Raw genomic sequence first — 26,148 nt, forward strand, 5'->3', positions numbered from 1 at the left:
TAGCATCATGCTTTTCCAACTAGGGTTGTAGCTTAGCAAGTTATAATAATAATAATAATAATAATAATAATAATAATAATAATAATAATAATAATAATAATAATACTCTGTGCAAATCCGTAAATCCTTCGTGGTTCATAAAAATTCCAAGAAGGGTTTTGTTAGTTCAACTGGGAGTGATTATGTCGTCGACTTGCTTGAGTTTTCCTAATCATGAAATACATAATTACACGTCATTTAAACTAAAACTGATAATTTTCCACAATTTGATGGCTGCTTTTCCGGTCCCATACAGCAATGGGAATCCCACTCTCTATATGACATCCACTGTCGTTTTACCTTGTTCGTTCAGAGTATTTAACATTTCATATCGCGTATTGTTCATTTACTGTTAAATCGTCCCTGTCAAAAGACTCATGGAATAAGTAAGTCTTCAGTTTCATCTTGAAAGCCTTAATGTCTTCAATCATTAGAATGTTTCGTGGGAGCTTATTATATAGTCTCGGGGCCGCATATTTAAAGGCTCTGGAGCCTAAAGTAGAGGTATATCTAGGTTCCAACAGTTTGAAGCCACCTGCAATTGCCTTCCAGTTTGAAAAAAATATTCGTTGCTTTTTTTCATGTTGGGGTAATAGAATATAGCTATAAAACATGATCACTATTCAATTTTAGACAACTAACAACATACTAAGAAATCTGGTTTAGTCAAACAACACTCTTATTTTACATTACACATTTTATTTGCTGTCATCACGAGCTTATAACATTAGTGCAATCCAGAACTAATTATAAGTGCTTAAAATCTTAAAAAGGTTAATTGAATTCTTAAAAGTGAGAATAAAAGTAAAACATCAGTCAATAGTTGTAACACTGACCATTTATATTAAATCATTTTTAAAGTACATTAACATTTCACTCTTATTTTCCTTTTCCCTGGATAGCGAGGTCTTTCAACATTTAATTTAAAACACATCTTGAGTTCTCCTAATGTTTTGAAGAACATGTGTCTCCTGAGAGAGAGAGAGAGAGAGAGAGAGAGAGAGAGAGAGAGAGAGAGAGAGAGAGAGAGAGAGAGAGAGAGAGAGAGAGAGGTACTAAACATTTGGTTTAATACATATCCTGATTTTATTTGATATCATCCTACGCATTCGTTCCCTGGAGAGGTTTTCATTACATGCAATGCTAGACTGAGGAACAGAAGTTGTAGGCGCCACAGTAATATTGTTCACTACGCAGTTGTCGCAAATATCTATAAAGTATGAAACTTTGGAAGATGTACTGTCACTATAATCCAGAATGTGAAGATATCTTTTTCTTTTCTTACTCACTACGTCCACAGATATCCAAGCATTTTCTTTTGGTAATAATACAGTGTCAGACATTTGAAGCACATTGTTTTGCTTACTTAATTTCATGGATTTTCCTGGAGGTAAATAATCTAAAATCGATTCTTCAACCATAAAATAATTCCATCCAGACAGTGCTACCTCTGTGTCCACCTTCAAACTAATTGCTTGGTTTACCTCCTGATATGAAAATCCCGTAACATTGCCAACTTGAACAGGCATCCATGACATATCTTTAGAGTCATAAATCCTATCAGGATACGAATAAATATCTTCGTCGTCATTTACAAGGAAATCTAAAATTCCATCATCACCATCTCCTGGAATGAGTATATTCTGAATGAGTTCATGAATATCAAGTTTTTCTATCAGAGATAATTTTGGATCTCCAAGAGGATTCCTGTTTTCAAATGTTGCATTGTAATCTATGAATTTGCCAATTAAGGAAGATGTCATCCACCATCTGGCTGTTTTTGTTTCATTAGGAAGAATGTTCCCAAAGTTGACTGTTAGAGATGGTTCTATTTTTTCACTACCAAGCATAGAGCTAATCATTTTAAATGATATAAGCAGTCCCTTTTCATTTTCAATGATCTTCGGTTGGGAGGATGTCATCTTCATACTGTTTGCAGTTCCAAATCCTTCATTTTTTATCATTACACCCAGAGAAAAAGGCTCAGCAGGTTCAACCTCATCAGTAAAAGGGTCATCAGATATTACATTTTTCTCCCAGAAGTAATGGACAACCAGAGATGGATCTGGATGTACAGTTACAGGAGTAGGAAGAAATGGAATCTCAACTTGGTTGCCATTGCTTGTATAAGAAAGCTTTCCCCCAATATCATATATTTCTACCTTAGTTGGAGCAGCCTCTGGATATGGAATGATGAGCCACTTGGAAGCTCCAATTGAATCTGCGGGGAGAGTTCCATTTCCATTTGTTTCACTTAAGGATCCACTTAAAGATGAACTTCCAATAGCAAATTTTTTTGTTGCCACCTCAAAAGTTTCTTTGCTGTAGATGATAATTTCAACTTTAATGTTCTCCATGGATCCTTTTTCCTTATTTTCAATCTCAAGGGTAGCGCTAAATCCCTCCCGTACTAATGTTGCTGTCTGCTTAATTTGTAAACGTATAACAGCACAAACACCTTCCTCCGCTTGGATGTCCTCAATCTGAGATAATACATCATAATCATATTCAAATGCTTCCACATATGAAGAAAACCCTCGCTCCTTAGTCAGCTCACCAATGATAGTTATGTTATGCTGGTGTTCTCCTATATATGAATATGATATCATATTCTCATTGCCATCAAAAGGCTCTAGATTTCCAGTCTCCCAATTGGCTAAAGTTGTGTTAAGACGTTTCACAAGTAGCTCCTTATCTTCCCAGCTAATACCGTCAGGATATGTGTTGTCTTTAATAGCTTGTAGTTCTTGAGAGGAGACAAAAATACCGAGTTCGCTAGAATCTTTAAATACAGGCATGACAATGTTGTTTACCCATGAAGAATTGCCATTCTGTAACCAAATCTCATTTCCAAAAATTTCTTTGAGTATATGGATGCTTGAGATTATACCAGCAAAAGACATTGCAAAATTTTCTATTTTCTCAATAACAACATCTTGGGCAGCTTCCATTTTAACATTTTTTGTAGATTTATCTCTATTCAACTTGAATGTATTCCAAAGGCATTCTTTAAGTATATTGTAAATGCAGGAGATTCTTTTGACCACTACAACTTCGAAAATTACCTCTACAAGTTCCCAAAATATAGAATCAGGATCCAGGATTCTTACAAAATTTAAGGCCTTTAAAGGATTATCTATCAAATCGGATCCATTGGTAGGAAAGTTGATAAACGGTAATCCTACATTAGGTCTGGGACGGTCAGGCTTTTTAGGAATTTTTTTAAAAATCTTTTTGAATATCTTTCTTATATCAATGCAATCTACAAAAGCTTGAAGACATTTGTCACAGAAGTTTTGCAAGTCAAATGACAAAGTATACTCTACGAAATCAGTTTTTCCTCTTCCTCCTTCTCCTCCGTCAATATCAATCCCTGAAAAAGGAACTAGAGGAGGGACTTTTACGTCTACAGGAATGTCACATTGAAAAGGGTCCTTTTCTATTAGTACTACAGGTGCACTTCTCGTCTGAGGTACATTGCATACAAATACATAACGAAGTAAAATACCAACAGCACACATTAATGCACGTTTCTTAGTTTGTCTGTGTCTCACTTCAACCTCAATAATAACGGATTGCTTTGCTTCAATACTTTCTGGAACTTCACTTAAAAATTCAAAAATTAAATGGGAATGTTCAGAAGGCAAAATAAGTTGTACATTATCTGCTCTAATAAGTCCATAGTTTGTCACGTTAAATTCTATTATGTCTTTTAAGCCCAATTTATAATCTTCAAGATCAATCATATTTGGTGATATGCCCAGAACCGGCATTGGGACATTCACCTTGTAATCAGCTTCAAGGGTTATATCATAGAAATCTTCAACACCAATCTGAATAACTGACCATTTAATTTTAACAGCCTCTCTCTCTATAAAGATATTAATTGTAGGATTTCCAGCAGATGGTAAAACTATCTCTCTTCTTCCTCTATGGTCTGGGGCTTCAACATAAATTTCATAAATCTCTTCCTGTACATTAAAGAAAGTGACACTTCCATTGTTTTCTGAAGTTGATCCTTCAAATTCAAATTTCAGTCTATTGTTGGTTAGTATTACTGTTGCACTTGAAACTAAAGGACTTCCTTCAGCAAAGTATGTATATTCATCTTCAACTACAATAGTTAAATTCATGTAACTATCTGAAGTAATGAGTATGGAAAAGGGCACTTCTTTACTTATAGATATACTTTCAATGAGAAAGTTTCCAGATACCATTCCAGGGGCTTTATCTTCTGGTATTGTGATAAGTACAGAGGCCTTGGCAGTTTCCTGACTGTCAAGATTAATAATATCATTGCTATTTTCTTTTACACTGAAATCAGACACTGTGAAATAAGGAGAATCTGGAACTATTACACGAACACTTTCAGCACTCGTTTTCCCCAAATTTGTAACCTTGAACTCAATCATTTTTTGACTTCCCCTAGTGATTGCAGTTTCCAAGTTTGGTGGATCGATATGAAAAACAGGAAGAACTTGTCGAATATTTACCTCTACATTAACTAAAAGACTGACACCTTCCTGAGATTCTACCACAATGGGAAATTTTAAATGTATTGGTCCACTGGTACTAAGATCTATGTTTAGGGCTACCTGATTTCCATATTCAAAAGTGTTTACTATCTTCTCATATGAGCCAAAAGTAACTGAAACATTGAAATCTGATAGTGTATTCTCGGTTTGAGCAAGTTTTCCTTGAATTTGATGGAGATCTGAACCACCATCATTATACAAGACAGTTACATTCGAAAAACTTTTCCTGTAAGGACCAATTGTATCATCATATAATAATACTGATTCTTTAAGTATGCTCATGCCAGGTATTTCCCACTGAATTTGGGGGGCTTTTTTTGGTTCAGAGGGGTGCCTAGCCGATGCTTCAAATTTTCCATATACCAGTGATCCAGGACTGTAAGGGAAAGAAAACTTTCCATTTTGATCAGTGAAAATTTCAAGCCTCCGTATCTTTGAAAATGAAAGATTTTCAACGTCTATTACCACAGGGACATGCCCATTTAGTACATCCCTGATAGGACTTTCACCATTGTATGATACAGACCCACTTATAACTATAGGCTCACCTTTAAGAAACTGTATCTTGCTTAAGGGATTTAGAATAGGCGAATATGTTGCATTTATTACTGCATTCACTATTATCTCATCTACACCGGCTTTATTTGTAGCTGATACAGTAAATGTTAAATTTCCTGCAGGAGCTTTCGTAAGTATTAGTCTTCTGGTTGAAAGTTCAAGCTGAGTTCTTTCAGGAGCAGATACAAGACTTAATATAACGGGCTCAGTTCCCTGTAAAAGAGTTAAATTAGCTTCATAGTCTTGATATTCTAGAAGTGACCTGACTTCTATTGGTTTAAATATAGGTTCACTAATGAGAATGGTACATGAATCTCCACGCCATGGATGATTGCAAAGGCATTTACCTTGAAAACAGAATCCATGAGGTTGTGAGTAATTCTGACCACATGCATCACTTGGACAAGTGCTGTAAACATTTATGATTTGCTCTTGTTGAATTTGAAGTCCAGTACAAGTATCATTAAGTACCCACGTTCGATTAATGTATCCGGGACAAACTGAAACTTCGGAATGGTCAGTATATGATAAATCTAAAGGTCTCTTACACGGATTGTTGGCTGTGGCTGTGTTTATGGGTACAAATTCTTTTCCATCACTTGTATTTGAACAAAAAGCAGATATAGTAGGTAACATTAATAAAGAGAGATTGAAAAGTAGTGTTAATTTTTGTTTCAACATAACACTATTGCCAGCGTGGTCAGTAGCCTTCCAAGTTCGAGTTATGATACAAGGATCATTGTTATCTGTAAATGATATAATTGGATGAGGGTCCATGTTATCTAGTACATATGCAGTGCCTATAGTGTCCTCCAAATAGAAAGAACACTCAATACTGCTGTCATTAGCAAGTAATACAGGAGGCATTAGGTCTACCTCCCAACAGTAAGTAGAACTTTCACCAACATTTCCAACAGAATCTATTGCATAAACTGAGAGCTCATATTCACCTTCATTTTCGAGTGGTGGAGTAGAAAACGAATTCCCATCACACAGAGAAAAGTTTGTGATTTGGGTGAGATTGTTGTGAAAATCACAATAGAAAATACAATCGTTATCAAATTCATTACATGAAAAAACAAAAACAGAGCTCGTCTCATTACTAACTGTAGTAGGAACCCTTTCAAAGGTAACATTGGGAGAGGTCAAGTCAACATAGAATGTATGTGATGTGTTGGCAGAATTGTTATAATTGTCAATGAGCTCTATAAATAATATATGGGTACCTTCCATCAGGTTCTCAACTTTAAATAGACCACTTGAACAATCAATGCTTTTCTTGTTGTCTAAACTGCAAATACTACGTGCTGGCTCATCAGTGGTCCACCTAAATGTAAAATTCCCTCTGCCCCGGGATGGGGCATCCGTAAAGGTTACCACAGGAGGAGTTATGTCCCGAGTTATAAAATTTATTACATTTTTATCTCTGACTTCTTCATTTCCTGGATTACACCCTACAGGGCTAACCACAATACTTCTTTCTAGTTCCAAAAACACTTTCCTGTTTTCTGGAAATTCAAATTGAGGTTTAATAATCAATTTATGAGGCTGAATCAGGGACACTTCTTTAGATTCCGTAATAATAATGTACAGTAGTGTCGAGTCTGTTTCATAATCTTTAAAGTTTATCTGACCCTTTGTAGCTGGATATTGAATGGATTGATCAAATTCTATGATAATCTCATAGGTATCAAATGAATCATGATTTATATTCACAGATATGATTGTTGGTTGCTTGGTGCCTGTTATAAGTTTAATACAATTTTGGATGCTTGTATCCCCATATGAGTTAATTGAAGTGAAACAAAAAGAATGGGTTTGATTCATCTGCTCCTCACTTGGAGACCAGGAAATATTCACATAAAAAGCATCTAAATCTGAGGAATAATAAATTGGAGATTTAGTGAAGCCAAGAGGGGAAACGGTCTGTATTTCAGTTATGTTTGCATCTTTTCTGCCACTTTTCGAAATGAGCCGAGACGAGAAAATGGTGCCTTCAGGGACAGCAACACAGAAACCAGAAAGGAATGTTGGGTGAATAAAGTGTGGACTATCATAGCATGACTGATCTGAAGGATAAACTTCAACCACAAACTGAAGAGAAATGCTACTGAGGGGTGCATCTGAGTCAGAGATAAAGTCTTCGATCATAAGGGCTGCAATGTGGATTCCAGAACCAAACTTTGCCTCATATGTAATGACACAAGTATCATTATCCAAAACAGCGTTGGAGAATGCTTCGCAAGCATCACCACACTCTTCATAACCCTGAGCCCACCGGCATCTTACTTCATCACCATCTGGATCGCTCACAGGAATCGATATGGTGTGATTACAATTTTCTTTGATTTTAATTACAGGAGCTGTAATAGCCCTAGGTGTTGAATTTATCTTCCCTGTGTCATTTCTTTTCAAGAGACTATTGGAAGCTACCAAATACCAGGATCCTGCAACTATCCAATTACCACCTGTAAAGACTAAAACACCCCTATTGCCAGAACCAGTAAAATTCATTTTCATGGTTCGTCCTCCAAAGGACCAGTTTTCTTCAAGACTAAAGTCAGAGCAATAAAAATCGAGTGACAATCCAGTGTAGTAATTTTCACACCCTTCTTCACATCCTAACTCGGTGTTTTCCTCCCCTCCAAGTAGGGTGTTAGATTGAATTGCATCTTCATCACACATAATATAAAAGGAGTCACGTCGCCAGGCAATTTGGAATGAAATCTCCATCTGAAAAAAAAAAAAATCATGTAAATTATACTGAAAGATATATTTGAAAAAAAAAAATATAACCAGCGACAATGCATTAATGTACGTGTATCCAAATTCCAATCTATATAGGTTTTAGGAATTATGCAATCATCCTAGCAGTTTTCATTATTACTAAACACTCAGGAATTTGGTATTAACTTTGCCATGTTCGTCATTGGTACACAATCACAATTTACGCATTCTTTCGGTGATATTTTAGTTTTCGGATATTGGATTTTCTACAAAGTTACTAAGTCTGCTTAATTTGGTTAAAACGAAAATCATACCTAATACTATTAGGAGTTCAACGTTACCGAGACATTTAAAAAATGTTCTGCTTTCTGAGTGTTGTCACCGTAAGAACAACCTATCAGAATTTTTTTTTTTTTGGGGGGGGAGAGGGGGGGGGGCTTGCATTGCGAGAAGGAATGTCCAAAAGCCTTTTTGGTGGAGGTTTTAAAATTAAATGTACCAAACAGGGTTGAAACTTGATTGATTCCTTCGTTTTTAATCCAACCAACTATGTTCCTTGTAAATTATTAACTAGATTTTGAACTTTCTAGTTACCAGTGCACGTACCTTTTAGTATCCGTAATAGGAGACTGCTCTAGTATCGGCAAAAATACCCCATACAATGAATTCGAGAGTATAAAACCTGGTTTCTCTATCTTTGTGTACGTTTTGAATGATTCTGACATTGGTGCACATTCTTTCATTCTGACTCTTAGACTTTTTCTTTACCACTCATGTTTGAGGCTCCATCAAACTATTCTCCAACAATATTTCGAAGATCTAAACAAAGGTCACCAATTGCCTGTGTGACAAGGGCAAAGTTTCGTCATCAGTAGTTTTTGTCTCATAAAATCTTATAAATTCCTCTCTCTCCTTCCTTTATCAAGAAAACTGAGACATATGGAAACCTGCTCAGTACAACTCAAGTCTGAGGTTTCATCTACTATTATCCCATAATGTTCACCGTCAACAACTTCTTTCTTAATGCTATCAAGAATGGGGTCAGCAAATATCAAGAAAAATTCATTCTGAATACTTCAAGAAGTCCAATGTGCATGTTTTCTTTTTCTTTTTCTTTTTAAGATTGCTAGCCAACCAGTCTTTGAGCTATCGGAAATCTTTGTAAATGAAGCAGTTCTAAACATTTCCTCTATTTGTATCTGGAGCACTTCCAATATCTTCCTGCTTCTCTTTATGCCCACGTCTGGCAATATCTAGGTTTACAGGGTAAAGCAAACATTCAATAATTGTTATCAAATATCACCGATTCTTATGAACACAGTTCTTGTGCTCTGAATGTAACTGCTTTTGTTTTTGCCTTCATATTCTCTTAGTCCATCCTGTGTGCTTGGCTAGAATGATGATTTTTAAGACAGTCACTTTTCCCCAAGTTGAAGAATTTGAAGGAAGTATCATTCAAGAGGTGAGCATATGCATAGGATGCTTCATGTAACTCTATTGAATAACTTAACCAAGGGTATTTTTTAACCATTCTGGTTGAAAGTCTCTTTGAGACTCCTCTGAGCCAAATTTGTGAGGATTGTATTTTTTTGATATTTGCCTGCTTCGGCCCCTTCATGATAAAAGAGTTGTTCTTGTTCAGTAGGTAGTAGGTTGGCCGGGACACCAGTCACCCGTTGAGATACTACCGCTAGAGTTATGGGATCTTTTGACTGACCAGACAGTACTACATTGGATCCCTCTCTTTGGTTACGGTTCATTTTCCCTTTGCCTACACACATACAGCGAATAGTCAGGCCTATTACTACACTGTAATTGTTCAGTGGCAACTTTTCTCTTGTTAAGGATAGAAAAGACTCTTTAGTTATGGTCAGCAGCTCTTCTAGGAGAAGGACACTCCACAATCAAACCACTGTTCTCTAGCCTTGGGTAGTGCCATAGCCTATGTACCATGGTCTTCCACTGTCTTAGGTTAGAGTTCTCTTGCTTGAGAGAATACTCGGACTGATGTTCTGTCTTGTATCTCATCCTCTTGTTTTGTTAAAGTTTTTATAGTTTATATAGGAGATATTTATTTTAATGTTACTCTTTTTAGAATTTTTATTTTTCCTTGTTTCCTTTCCTCACTGGGCTATTTTCCCTGTTGGAGCCCCTGGGCTTATGGCATCCTGGTTTTTCAACTAGTGCTGTAGCTTAGCAAGTAACAATAATAATAATAATAGTAGTGCAGACAGCCAACGATAAAAGTAAGAACTAAGAAAGATCTTAAAACGCACAGAAAGAACGGTTGTACCAACCGTGTGTCACACAATTGTACATAATTCCTTTTGCATATATTATGTTTGTATCTTCGCTCTTCCCTCGCACTAAACGAACATGAAAATTCATGTCTGCTGTTTTCCTCTGTAACATTGTCTGTCTTGTTAACTTGTTATGTCCTGTTGCCTTGAGGTTTTGTATATATAGGAGAGTGTTCTATAATAATATAACTCAGTTGATTGCATCCTGCCTTTGAGTTTACAACCCTCTATCGGCCCGTCACACGGTTTTGGAATTTCGTTTTGTATAAAACAGAAAAGAAAAATTCCATACATACATATACAGACGCACATATACAACACCCTATGACTGGATTTAGAATACACTATCTGACAGTTGAATAGTCCTTCTGCATTGTCTTCCCTGACCGAAATATTTGAGTCTGCTCAAATCTCCGGGGGGTTAGTACGCCTAGGAGTAGAAGGTCATGTTTGAGGCCTTTGTCCTGCAGTGAACTGGCTATGAATGATGATGATGGATGACACACAAACCCACACACATACACACACACCCATATATACTGTGTGTGTATATATATATATATATATATATATATATATATATATATATATATATATATATATATATATATATATTATTATTATTATTATTATTATTATTATTATTATTATTATTACTTGCTAAGCTACAACCTTAGTTGGAAAAGTAGGATGCTATAAGCCCAGAGGCTCCAACACGGAAAATACCTCAGCGAGGAAAGGAAACAAGGATAAATAAAATATTTCAAGAGCAGTAACAGCATTAAAATAAATATTTTCTATATACACTATGAAATCTTTAACAAAACAAGAAGAAAAATAAGATGGAATAGCGTGCCCGATTGTACCCTCAAGCAAGAGAACTCTACGCCACGAGTGTGGAAGACCATGGTACAGAGGCTATGGCAATGCCCACGACTAGAGAACAATGTGTGTGTGTGTGTGTGTGTGTGTGTGTGTGCGTGGCCACCATCTGCCTTGGTGTGTGTGGGAGGAATCAGCTGTGAGCTAAAGTTGATTGCTCAATAATTCAACTGGCTTCGCTCGAATATAACCCCCATAAAATGACTCAGTATATTTATAATTTATATAGGGAAGATTCGTTTTGGTGTTGTTGCCCTTCTTAAAATATTTTATTTTAATTGTTAATTACTTCTCTTGCAATCTATGTATTTCCTTATTTCCTTTCCTCACTGGGCTATTTTCCCTTTTGGAGCCCTTAGTCTTATAGCATCCTGCTTTTTCAACTAGGATTGTAGCTAAACAAGTAATAATAATAATAATAATAATAATAATAATAATAATAATAATAATAATAATAATACTTATATCGCCTTGCAAGTCCGTCGATGTCACAATGATGAAACTACTAACTCCAATCAAATATTTCCACCTTCCTTTCCGTGACTATATATATATATATATATATATATATATATATATATATATATATATATATATATATATATATATATATATACACAATCTTCTCCTACGCCTATTGCCTCAAAAGAACCTCAAGTTAGATTTCGACAGTCGTCTGTATCTTGAGCTTTTAAATCAATAATTCTCCATTCATCATCTCCTACTTCACGTTTCATAGTCCTCAGCCATGTAGGTCAGGGTCTTCCAACTCTTCTAGTGCCTTGTGGAGCCCGGTTGAAAGTTTGGTGAAGTAATCTCTCTTGGGAAGTGCGAAGGGCATGCCCAAACCATCTCCATCTACCCATTACCATGATCTCATCCACATATAGACTCGAGTACTCTCTCTTATCGTTTCATTTCTAGTCCTGTCCTGTCATTTAACTCCCAATATTATTATGAGGGCTTTGTTCTTAAATCTACAAAACCGGTTGGATTTTGTCTCATACCATGACTCACGTCCATACAGTAACACCGATCTCTTATAGTTTCATTTCTAATCCTGTCCCGCCATTTAACTTCCAATATTTTTAAGTATATACAATGAAATAGATACCTCTCTCTCAAAACCCGAGTCTGTTGGCTTCATCATAATAATGGCACCTCGGAAGTGGGAGGTGTAAGCTGGCCGAAAAACCAATGAGAAGAACCCAACTGTTAGTATCCAGTGAAGAAATTTCATGATTCATTCGTCTTAGGCTCCAAGGAGGCTTCCTGGTAAATAATAAAAGAGAAATGTAACAGATAATTAAAAAAAAAAAATGTAACGAAATACATGCAACTTACAAGATATAGTAGTATGCACAGGGAAAAGAAACACACATGAGTGCATAAGCTGAAAAATAATTCAATGAATTAATACTTAGAAATATATAAAAACTACTAAATATCTAGAAATATTGAAAACATTAAAGTCAACAAGCAACATTAAATATATACATACTAAAATAACAGGGTGAAAGATAGACAAATTTCAAAGAGAAGATGCTAAGATATCTGGGCCAGATTATCTATACACATAAACTAGATTCAACTTAATATTTTTATATTTCTTTAAGTATTCTTTAGCTCCGGCACTTTTAAATCATATTATTCTATCTCTATCTAAGAACAAATTCCTGCAAAGCTTTTCCTATTTTCATACTCTGGATACTGAGCCCGGTCCTTTAAATTTACAAAGAGGGGACCAGGTATTTGCAGCCCAGCCTCTTCGAGCATTCTGAGTGACGTCACCTAGAATTACCTACATAAAAAAGACGTGTAAATCCAGTAGATTTTATATAAATGTCCGGCTAACTGTACTGCAGAAAACTATTAATGGTACCATAAAATAAATCGATCATTCTTGACATAAAAAGAGTTAATGATTACTGTGCATTTGACATTGACTATTTTCCAACATTTTGACTACGCGGTATAAGCCCATTTGCTTATACGCATGGTAAGATATATATATATATATATATATATATATATATATATATATATATATGTATATATATATATATATATATATATATATATATATAATTTATATATATATATACACTGTATATTTACTATATTTTGCAATTGCTTATAACTTTATAACTTTAGCTAGGTATAATTATTGACTCCATTGGTGAATTCGTCCAAGGGCAGTAACGGCATTTATGCAAGTGATATTTTATCTCTAATCTCACAGTATGGGGGGTGTGGAACATGTTATTCTGGAAAAAATTGGTTTGATCTCTTATCACTATCAGTAATTATACAATTACCAGTACCATCTCAAAGAGACTCCCAACCATGCTCTGCATTTTAGTCCTAAGTGACTTACACTTCCATATATATATATATATATATATATATATATATATATATATATATATATATATATATATATATATATATATATATATATATATATATATATATATATATATATATATATATATATATATATATATATATATATATATATATATATATATATATATATATATATATATATATATATAAATACTGTATATAAGTGTGTGTGTAATCATCATTTCCTCCTAAGCCTATTGATGCAAAGGGCCTTAGTTATATTTCGCCAGTCGTCTCTATCTCGAGCTTTTAAATCAATACTTCTTCATTCATCAAAACCTACTTCACGCTTCATAGCCCTCAGCCATGTAGACCTAGGTCTTCCAATTCTTCTAGTGCCTTGTGGACCCCAATTGAAAGTTTGGTGAACTAATCTCTCTTGGGGAGTGCAAAGAGCATGCCCAAACCACCTTCATATATCCCTCACCATAATCTCATCCACATATGGTACCTGAGTAATCTCTTATAATTTAATTTCTAATTCTGTCCTGCCATTTAACTCCTAATATTCTTTTGAAGGGTTTGTTCTCAAATCTACAAAATCTGTTGGATATTGTTCCATTGTCTTACCAGGAATCATGTCTATACAGTAACACTGATCTCACTAAACTGATATATAGCCTGGTTTTCATATGTAATTTCAGGCGATTTGTCTTCTAAATTTTACTTAACCATTTCATTGTCCGATTTGATTTTTTTCAATATTTTATGAAAGTAATACTAAAGACCCTGTATTAGAGGTCATAGTTTCTAAATATTTAAATGATTCCACCTCATTAATCCTTTCTCTTTCCATTGAGATTTTATTTTCCATTGCATACTCCGTTCTCACCATCTCTGCCTTTCTTCTATTTATTTCAGCATCGTGGCAGTAACACTCATTCACCATACATTCATATACAATTCTTAGCACTTCCGGGTGGGGAACTATGGAAATTATAAGAAGAGAATATTCTTTATTTTACACTTCCGGTTATCTTGACAATTGCTTAGTGTTTTTCTTCTTTGAACTTCCTAACCTCTATTCAAAAGACTCATTCTGAAGAAGTCTATATTTGACAAAGTAGTACATGACATTATCTAATCCATTTATTTCTAAGTTCGACATCCTTAGGGAGGAAATGAAACTGCCACAATAGATTTCCTTGTTTAGAATGTACCAACTTACACCCATTAACAATGGAAAACCCCAATACAAATTCACATACTTTTCACGCAGACGTTGGCTATAGAAAACGGGATTGAGTGGCACGTATGGGGTGGAAGCTTAAACTGACCAACCCCACTCAGCTATTTGGAGTCCACGGACGTGTTTTTCGTCCTCCAAGACCTCCATAAGTGTTTGACCAATTTGAAATTGCGCCATAAGCACAGTTGTGTTATTGGGCTTTATGTATTGTACCACCACACCTACTAGTTCGACAAGCAGCTGTCGGCTACCATGTGTGCATGAGTTGGCAGCCAGGGCCCCGCCCTCCTCCTCCCCCTTTAGGGCCTGTCTCTCTCGATCGGCCGGTGGAAAGGTAACTAAACCAAGAAGAAACCTAAGAAGCAACAGCAGAGACAGAACGATTTCAACCCCTCCACCAACGACCTCGCCCACCGATCCAGCCATGGATGCAATCCATGAGTCAACTACAAGCAACAACAACGACGACGACAAAAGTATCGAGAACAACGAGGAAAAAAATGACAATGATAACGAGGTCAACGAGGAAACCAATGATGACGAAAACGAGAGCCTCTAGAATCTAGATCAACGATGTTAAGACGACAACAATAGCCTCGAGATCAACGAGGACCACGACACTCGCAAACACCCTGCCCAGAGACCACCAACAGTACCTCTTTACGCCAGAACAGATTTAGGATTACTCGTAGCGAAAACATGACCTCCTATGCTGCCGTCGCGGTTATGGAGAAGAAACATCCTCAGCTCGACATGACCATCAGGCCCAACCACAAATGACAACTCTTCATATCTGCCCTATACAAGGAAACCTTCGACGTTCTTGTGCAGCAGGACTATGTCCAACACCTCGGCCCCTCAGAGAAGGCGACCACAATAATCATCCGTTACGACCTCAACCTGCCTCTGGAACCTGTGCAGAACTACCCAGCCAGTCTCTCTGTCACGAGATGTGGGGGGAAGTCCGGCGGGAGATCCCACAAGTTAGAGGCCATCTATAAGGGTCAGCGACCTCTATAGATCTCCTTCGGCTACTGGGGAACCTTCTATACGGAGGAGTTTTTCATAAATCCCTCAGATGCTTCAGGTGCCAGAAGTTTGGCCACCACAGAAGCCGCTGCACGGGCCCAGAGGTCTGTGCCCTCTGTAGCAGCAGACGAAACTCCACTGACGACTGCATCGCCAGATTCAAGGCTGGACAACCAACTACCGCCAAGTGCCCTAACTGTCCAGGCTTTCACCACGCATGGCAGAGATGTCCTGTAGGGCTTCAGCGCATCGTCGATCTCAAAGGAGTGAATCACTGCCACAACACAAACCCATGGCAGCCACGTCGAATCATTCAACCTCCTACCAACCACACCACTCCTCAACCTACCCCTCCTCCAACCAGACCTGTAATTCCTAAACATTCCTCTTCCTCTTCACGTCCTCCCCAAGAACCTAAACCCCAACGTCCACCAAGACCATTCTCAACCTTTCTCCACAGCTACCGTCCCCTTAGATAATGTAATTCTCTGCTTAACCTCTGTAAATCTCTTCTCACTTGCAAATTCTCTTCTCTCTTTTTTTTTTTTTTTTTTAAAGTTCAGGAGTTGTTCCCTCTCAAAACAAGTTGTGGAATGATCTTCCTAATCGGGTAATTGAATCAGCTGAACTTCAAAAGTTCAAACTCGAAGCAAATATTTTTATGTTGTACAGGCTTACATATGTCCTTTTATAGTTTATATATCAAATATCTGTTTTACTGTTGTTAATGTTTTTAAAATGTTTTATCTTAATTTTCATTACTTCTTATATCGTTTATTTATTTCCTTATTTCCTTTCCTCACTGGGCTATTTTCCCTGTTGGAACCCTTGGGCTTATAGCATTTTGCTTTTCCAACTAGGGTTGTAGCTTAGCCAGTAATAATAATAATAATAATAATAATAATAAGTACATAGACGTCTCAATGACTAAAGCACACAATTAATTTTTGTTCTAGTATTTTCAAGTACAAGGAACGTTTATTCCATCCTTCCTCTACCACGCATCACCTGCTAAGTAATTTCTCCTTTTCAGCTCTCTCCCAGTCAAGCTGAAACTTTATTCTATTACTCATTCTAAAATATTAAGCTTTAACTCCCAAGGAAGTTATCACTTTATCCCTACATCCTACATCTAAAATCACCTACAAATAAAAGTGGTAAAATATCCCATATCCTAAATCACCTACAAACCAAAATCAAACTAAACACCTACGGCCTGCAGTGTTGCAAGAGCCTGTGGCTGGCCGCAAGGGCCAGGCAATCTAAAAGAAAGCAAGCAAGCAAGGAACTGATCTCAATTTATAAATTAGACCCATTATCCTATGACGTCACGAAGATTAGTCCACACAACATGCACGAGCAATACATTTTACCCCAATGCCCCGCTCCCTTGCAAATGACTGGTCCCCTCTCTGTATCCTGTTACTGGTCTCTGTCGTAGAGGAGGATATATTATTGTTTTGTACTGGACATATTTCATACACCCAAATACACTGTAACGGTATTTTTCTTATCTCTCAATCTCTCCCGCATTGATAATAGAAAAACCTGTTCAAGCTTGGTATTGCATGTCGCACATTGTCTGAATTTTTGTGCCATGTTGCCCTCAACTGTTTATATATAAGCTTGTTATCTTGTTGAATAAACTTACTTATATACACCCTGTCTCTGTTAGTACCTAACAGCTACGATGCAATTTAGTGACTACCGGAGGATCAGCCCTACCCATTTTACAATGCCGCCCACCGAACCTGTCTCTTCAACATGTGCTGCCTCAAAAAACTGCTGCCCTTTACCAGCAGAGAAACGTTCACCTGCTTTCAGCATGCTGAAGTTGAGTTTCGTATCAAGGGTGTGCCTCACTCAAGCAGCAAAGCAAACAATGTCCTCATGTCGATCCTATAGGAAACTGTCTCAGAAATCTTTGATTGAATTTGCGACCAAGAGAACGCACCAATAGAGAATGATGTGCTCAAAACATATCTCCTGAAGCAGTACTCACCATCGCCAGCCGCCTGTATAGCCCAGCATTTTCAGCTCTCTCAACATCCATTGAAGTACCAAAAGGCTTGGACCGCCCTCAGGGAAATGACCAGTATCACTTGCCTGCATCCTGCTGCAGACGGCTCTTTTCGGGAAGTGAACCTACTTTGCGCCCTTTGGGTATGACGCCTACCCGAAACTGTACGCACTGCCATCCCCGGTGTCGTTACCTTGCCCATGAAGGACCTGGTGAAACGAAGTCAATGCCCTTATACACAGCCACTTCACCATCTTTAAGATCTCCATCAACGCCTGGTCTCCTGACGAAGGGGACAACTATTCAACACTGAATGAAGCTGACGTGAATGTGGTAAGACACAGACACCCGCCCCGTGACATGCCAGAGCCGCAACAAAGCAGCCAACCCGCCATGTACCATATACCGAGCCTAGATCACGCCCCAACCAACGACCTCTATAGCCACTTACTGATATACAATTGCATCCAGTGTTTTTTTTTTTACACACACACACACACATATATATACAGTGTATATATACATACATATATATATATATATATATATATATATACACATATATATTTAAGAAGTAATTTTTTGATTTATCCTAGGAAACATACAGATTTACAAATAGGTTTATAATAAACATACAGCATTTATTAATTAGATTAGACGGGAATTGTTTTCAGAATATATAAAATCTGGTAAGAATTTATGAAAATAAGCCGTGGAAAAATATCTGCAGACAAAATGCAGATGTGGAATCCACATTTGCATACAAACTTGGAGGGCTGTCCAGTAGCTTTTTAGTGCATAGGAGACGAAAATTCTCAATTTCGGCAACACTGTTCAGTCTTTTGTGGACGACGATGTCCGTGCCCACATACACACACACACACACACTCATGCTTGGCGGTATATTTTAGGATATATTAAGGGAATGATTTGATCGATATTCCTGAAGCTGAGGAAGACCTTGATGTGCCCATGAATGATTTCAGTGTGCTTGAAGTCGAAGCGATCAATAAAAAGAATGGAAAGCCCCTGGTTATGATGGAATAACTGCTGAGATGATATTGGCCGAAAATCAAGTGACTCGTGACTCCCAGACAACTTAAAAGATTATTTTTTAGAATGTGGCGTGAAGAGGCAAAACCTGATGAATGGTAGTACGAGTATTGGTGGAAACGGCAAAAAAAGGATATCTTACTGATTGCAATAATTACAGAGGCATCACACTTACGTCAGTTATCATGAAAATATGTAGTATGCTCATTCTAAAGAGACTAGAAAAAAAAAAAAAACCGATTTAGAAGAGGTAGAAGTTCTGCAGGCCAAATTTTCATTTTAAGACGTGGTACGGCAATGTGTATAATGTAGAAATCCACTTTTGATGGTATTTGTGGACTATGAAAAAGCCTTTGATAGTGTGCACCGGCCAGTTTTGTGGAGAGTTCTGCATTACGATGGAGTTCCTCTTGAATAAGTAAATTTGATTAAGTCTGTTCATAAGCATAGCAAGTGCAAGTAAATGTTAGTGGAGTCCTATCAAATGAATTTTCAGTGAACAGGGGAGTACTCCAAGGGAATGTGTTGTCACCAATGTTGTTTATCCTCTTCATGGATTTTGTAATGTATAGAACAGTTGGGGATGGTGGAGTATTGATCTGGATTGATAACAGGAAATTAGCTGACATAGATTATGCTGTCCTTATTAGCAGAACACCACAGGACTAATGCATGAGATACCATATGTGGTTGAATTTAAAATTAATGTGAGAAAGACAAGTAATGATGATAACGGAATATGAAATGGAAGATGATATATCACTGGAAGGAGAAAGGTTTAATGAGGTGGAATCATTTAAATACTTAGGAACTATGATCTCTACTAATACAGGATCTTTAGAATTGGAGTTTAATGAAAGATGGAAAAAATCAAATCAGACAATGGTTAAGTTAATTAAAATTTGAAAATCAAATCGCCTGAAATTACATATAAAAATCAGGCTATGTATATCAGTTTAGTGAGATCAGTGTTACTATAAGGACATGATTTGTGGTATGACAATACAACAATATCCAACAGATTTTGTAGATTTGAGAACAAAACCCTCAGAATATTTTTGGTAGTTAAATGGCAGGACAGGACTAGAAATGAAACTATAATAGAGATTACTCGAGTGCCATATGTGGATGAGATCATGGTGAGGGGTAGATGGAGATGGTTTGGGCACGCTCTTCGCACTCCCCAAGAGAGATTAGTTCACCAACCTTTCAAATAGACTCCACAAGGCACTGGAAGAGTTGGAAGTCCCAGGCCTACATGGCTGAGGACTATGAAGCGATAAGTAGGTAATGATGAATGGAGGAAGTATTGATTTAAAAGCTCAAGATAGAGATAACTAGCAAGATCTAACCGAAGTCCTTTCCGTCAATAGACGTGGGAGATGATGATGATGATGATGATGGATATATATATATATATATATATATATATATATATATATATATATATACATATATATATATATATATATATATATATACTGTGTATATATATATATATATATATATATATATATATATATTTAATTTAGATGTGTTGATGTTTTAATTTTAAGTGTTGTTGGTGTGTTTTTGGTTTTTACGAATGCTGTTGGACAATTTCAGTTATAAGAAATATAGTTTTAATATTATGATGAATTTAAATGTCCCTTTGTCCAGGAGTCCGGTTGCAGATAACATAAGAGGAAAGTTTGTCAATATGAAAGAAGGTGCAATTTGGTTTTCCTAGAAGCTGTATAACTTGAACTGGAATAACTCCAGCTGCCAAATGACTTAATAAATCGGGTCGTACTGAGGAGACCTGTCATCTATCCTCCGGATTTGAATGATAGATGAATACAACAGCCTTTCCAAAATCTGTTCCATCAAAACAACACCACCCAAAACTAAAGTATGGCAGCCCCAAGACAATCTCTGATTGACGTTCTCCCTGTGACCACTTGTTAGCCCAATTGAGGACAGGAGACAACATTGCTAGCTGCTGAGATTTATCAATGTTTGCCTTAAGTCCATGATAGCCTTACGACTCCCATATCTAAAAGGGATTTCCCCATCAGCACATCTTTTATTTTAGTGAGAAGTTAGCCAAGAAACCAATGTGATTTTTAATGCTTGTCATTTTATGACATCACAATTAAAAAGTTTTTATATGAGACGTATGACACCCTTCACAATGCCTGTGTGAGGGTTTATTGGCCAACCAATCTCTAATGAATTAGATTATTTCCTATTTTTATAATGAATTAAATTCATTGATAGTCATATAAATTCTAGAGTAAAAGAGGAAGATCATCTAGTCCTTTCCGTCTATTAATTCAATTTGGTGAATACCTTAATTTATCTGTCAATATTCAAATGCCCTTTGAAACTCACCAAGCCTTGTGACACAGCATTACAAGCAAGGGACGAGTAACCAAATTCTTGGGTCTTGCACTCCCACAGAAGCAACACCACCAGGGTAGGAGCTCCTACTCCCCAGATCTCTTTGGTGAACACAATCCCTACTCTGTGATAGTAGCAGTTCTTATTAAAGAATTTATTATACTATTCTAGGAACAGAGTTTTGTTGCATTGCAGTAGCAGAAAAAAGGCCTTACAATGAAGCATGACAAGACAGTGTACCTAACTATTAATCTAATCAGAAATAAAATCCAGGAAGAGAGACCTGCCCTGAAACAAAATCCAGGAAGTGAGCCCTGTCAGACTTGTCAAACACAGAGGAGGCACCTGGTGCAGCACACAGGAGATCTAATGATAGACCTGACATTCAATCTGACCCACCTGAAGAAGTTCTTGTCCCAGGGGCAGACACCCCTGATGACCTAAACACCACCTCCTACCAAATGAACCTACATGCACCTAAATGAGAACTCGTACCTCCAAGAACCCACATTAGTCTCATTTTAGCAACCTACACAAGACAGAACACATAAAAAAATATACTTAGTATTCAAAGATGTCACTCAAGACCAATACAAAGAGACATACTCATTGTATCAGACCCTCTCACTTAAAATGTTACAGCTCTTCTAATCAGCAAAGCACTATACATGCATCTACGTATCAGAACAGCAAAGAATCTCTATACAGTATGTCAATTGCAAACATAGTACACAGAAAACTCGGTTGATCTATCCATCACGGCCACATTAGCAGACTTTTTTTTTTTTCATAAGTTTTAAGGCCTCAAAACTATACACAGAACTCACGGACACTGGAAAATCTATGGAAAAACACTTCAACCAAACAGGGGAACAAAGACTCACTGATAGTTATTTGGGCAACACAATGCCGAAAAATCAAGGTAAATGTTAGAATTATGACTGTCATCAAGGAGTCAGCATTTGCACATCAGGGGCAAAACAAGTCACACTGGTATCCAGGGAAATGAAATGGCTGGTACCTTAAGAAAGGGAGCACTTGGTGGGAATATTAAAGTTGTATACATTCCCCGCTCACATATCTATCAATCTATCTATCTATATCTATATATATATATATATATATATATATATATATATATATATATATATATATATATATAGAGAGAGAGAGAGAGAGAGAGAGAGAGAGAGAGAGAGAGAGAGAGAGAGAGAGAGAGAGAGAGAGAGAGAGAGCGAAGGTTTGCTTTACCTTTAAAAGCGATGAAATATTGGGAGCTAGCACCGGAAGCTACTGCAGCCAAGCTCTTCGCATCACAAAATGATCATGATGTAGGTTATCCCGTAACTTCCTGATGGTTAACAGATGAAAGCTCGCATGTGCTATTTTAAATTAAGGTTGGAATAAATACAACGGTCGACATGAGTAAGCACCTGGTACCACAGCAACACTTGTTCGAATATTGTCACGCTTACTAAAGATTGAGCTTCTCTGCTATCTCATGTATGCGAGGACCCAGCTTAAAGCATTAAATAAATTACAGCTTATGCTTAAAAGTGAACATAATTTGGGGTTATGGAGGCTTAGAAACGTCACTGTCAGACCCGCTCAAGCTCGACAGTTTTTTCTACTGGGGGGGTTTGGGTGAGCCTGAAGGTCTACCTGCTAAGTCAAGAGTAGCCATTGCCTGGCCCTTATGGTCCTAGCTTGGGTGAAGAGGGGGTACGTCCACTGATCACATGTATATATGATCAATCTCTAGGGCACTGTCCTGCTAACCAGGGCAATATCACTGTCCCTTGCCTCTGCTATTCAAGATAGACCTTTAAAACCATGAAAACACAAAGTAAACTTCCCTTTAAATATATTTTGGATTAGTATGTCTTGTCACATAGCAAGCCACAAGTATTAATGTATACCATAACATCTATGTTTTATTTGTAAAATGCATGAATAAATAAACTTTTGAAATTTGGCCAACATGTTTAAAGGTTATTCATGAGTGGCAAAGGCAAGGGACAGGATAACGTCCTCATATATATATATATATATATATATATATATGTATATATATGTATATATATATATATATATATATATATATATATATATATATATATATATATATATATATATATATATATATATATATATATTCTGCCGTTGATAGTCCACTGCAGGACAAATGACCAAGAAATCTCCTTCCACTCCCGCCTGTCTACGATTTTTGCAAAATTTCTTAGCTCGTTAATCCATCAACTCTTCCTTCCACTGCTAGCTTTGCAATCTCAAGAGACCTTTTCTGTCATTCTTCTTGTTCATTTATTCTCTGCCATTCTCATTATATGTCCTGCTAATGACCATTACTTTATCTTACTTCTTAATTTAGAATACCCTCTACTTTAGTTTGCTATTGTATCCATGTTGCTTATTTTTCTGTCTATTAGTCTCAATCCCATCATTATTCTTTCCATAGCTCTTTGAGTTTTAACTAGCTTATGTTATAAGTCTTTAGTAAGGCTCGAAGTTTCTGATACATAAGATAACACGGTTGGGACCATCTGAATGAATACATTGCTTTTTTTAGAGAAAGTGACATATTCTTTTTCATAATCTTATTTTGTTTCGCAAAATCTCTCCATCCAATGTTTATCCTTCTTTTTATTTCTGTCTCATGTCCTAGGGAAACACTTACTGTCTGTCCTAAGTATGTATATTCATTAACAATCTCCACAGGTTCGTTCATAACCCTTATTCGTTGTCTCTGTATTTTCATTGAACATTATTTTAGTTTTACTCATATTAATTTTCAGTCCTAAATTTCTCGTTTCTCTATTCAAATCTTGTATATATATGTACATACATACACACACACATACATATACACATATATATATATATATATATATATATATATATATATATATATATATAAATATATATATATATATATATATATATATATATCACCATCATCATCATAATCAGCCATTACTAGCCCACGGCAGAACAAAAGCCTTGGACATGTCCTTCCACTTGCATCTGTTTATGTTCTTTCAATGCCAGTCCACACCTACAAACTTTCTCAGATCGTCAATCCATCGGCTTCTCTTCCTTCACCTGCTTGCAATCTCTACAGACCCATTCTGTTATTAATGTCCATCTATTATTTGCCATTCTCATTATATGTCCTGCCCACGTCAATTTCTTTTTCTAACATGTTGTTAGAATACCCCCTACCTTAGTTTGCTCTCTCATCCATGTTGATCTGATTTGTCTCTTAGTGTTATTTCCATCATTATTCTTTCCATAGCTCTTTGAGTTGTAACTAGCTTATGTTCTAAGGCTTTGGTGAGGCTCCAATTTTCTGATGCATAAGTTAATATTGGTAGGACCATCTCATTAAATAATTTTCTTTTTAGAGAAAATGGCATTTTACTTTCCATAATCTCATTTTGTTTATCGAAAGCTCTCCATCCGATGCTTATACCTTCTTTTGATTTCAGTCTCATGTCATGGAGAAACACTTAGCGTCCGTCTTGAGTGCGTATATCTAATAACAATCTCTAGAGATTCATCCAGGGCTATTATCAGTTGTCTTTGCTTTTTTACTGAAACTTATCTTAGTTTCACTCATATTCACTTTCAGTCTTACATTTCTGCTTTCTCTATTACAATCTTCTATCATGTTTTGTAATTGCTCCCATGATTCACTAAACAAATATGTCATCTGCAAATATTAAGTAGTCAAGGTATTCCACATAAATATTAACTACCTTTTCCCAATGAAAATTCTTAAAAACTTCATGTACACATGTTGTGAATAATTTAATAGAGATGAGCTTTCCCTGTCTAACTCCCTTCTCAATCAGAATTTTCTCACTATCTTTATGTAGTTTTAGGATTGCTGTAATTTCTTCATGTGTTTTAACATATGACCCATCTATTTCTTGTCTTTGAAGGGCTTTCATTACTGCTGAAGTTTTGACCAAATCAAAAGCTTTCTCATAGTCCATAAATACCATACAGAGTGGTTTGTCAGAGTCTATTGATTTTGTCATTAGCTGCTTAACTACATGGACATGGTCAGTTGTTGAATACCTACTTCTAAAGTCTACCTGCTCTCTCGATTGGTTAAGGTCTAGGAGTCTTTCAACTCGGCCTAAAACGATCTTTATAAATATCTTATATATTACGGAGAGTAAACTTAAACGGCGGTAAGTTTTTAGGTCTTTTGTTGTCTCCCTTTTATATATTAGTAGAATGATAAAGTTTTCCAAGCTATAGATATAGAGCATTCTTGCAGACATTTTGCGTAAAGTTTAGCAAGTTTTACGACCATGAAATCTCCTCCATCTATTATTTAATCAAATGTTAGGATATCTTCCCCTGCTGTTTTGCTTCTTTTCATATATATATATATATATATATATATATATATATATATATATATATATATATATATATATATATATATATATATATGTATATATATATTTATATATATATATATATTTACTGTATATACATAATATATATATATATATTTAATGTATATATATATATATATATATATATATATATATATATGTATATATATATATATCGTTTGATGAATCACTTTAAACAGGCTCAAGAACTATGCGTCGAACTCCCCTATCACCACTGAGTCTTTCGATTCTATCCTTCCAAGTGCTCGTGAGCCTCCTGATAACCAAGAGCCTTCCTTTCCAATATATATTTCTCGCCATTCATCAAACCCCTTTAAAAAAATTCTCCCCATCTGTATTCTCTCACTTTGAATCATACCTTCTTTTCTAGGTTTTGCTTGCGAAGTGCTAGCAGTAACTATAGTAAAATCAAACGAAAGTGGCGGGTGAGACAGAATATATCGTGTCGAACTCTGACAATTTCGGTCATTTTACCTGGAGTTTTCGGTTTAGAGAAATCCTGAAACAGAAGATGGATTAAGGTCATAAGGTGGGTGGGTTCCGTCAGTCATAATCCCTGATATTTTGTCCTTTT

General features: G+C 36.2%; 1 protein-coding gene across 2 annotated transcripts in view; it reads right to left on the reverse strand.

Annotated features, from left to right (window-relative positions):
* Positions 1 to 990: 990 nt before the first annotated feature.
* LOC137623059 (uncharacterized) overlaps positions 991 to 26,148 on the reverse strand; it is a 64,367-nt gene continuing 39,209 nt past the window's right edge. The window contains exons 1-3 of one of the 2 annotated variants that reach the window (XM_068353697.1): positions 22,375 to 22,507; positions 12,156 to 12,313; positions 991 to 7,865 (exon numbers count right to left, since the gene is read on the reverse strand). In XM_068353697.1, coding sequence (XP_068209798.1) covers positions 1,095 to 7,865; positions 12,156 to 12,281 — 6,897 coding nt within the window. In that variant the 5' untranslated portion in view covers positions 12,282 to 12,313; positions 22,375 to 22,507 and the 3' untranslated portion in view covers positions 991 to 1,094. Of the gene's footprint in view, positions 7,866 to 12,155; positions 12,314 to 22,374; positions 22,508 to 26,148 lie in introns of those variants that run through there. The other variant, XM_068353698.1, reaches the window with a different exon arrangement.

Source organism: Palaemon carinicauda, chromosome 30 (assembly GCF_036898095.1).
Source record: "Palaemon carinicauda isolate YSFRI2023 chromosome 30, ASM3689809v2, whole genome shotgun sequence".
NCBI classification, from domain to species: Eukaryota; Metazoa; Arthropoda; class Malacostraca; order Decapoda; family Palaemonidae; genus Palaemon; species Palaemon carinicauda.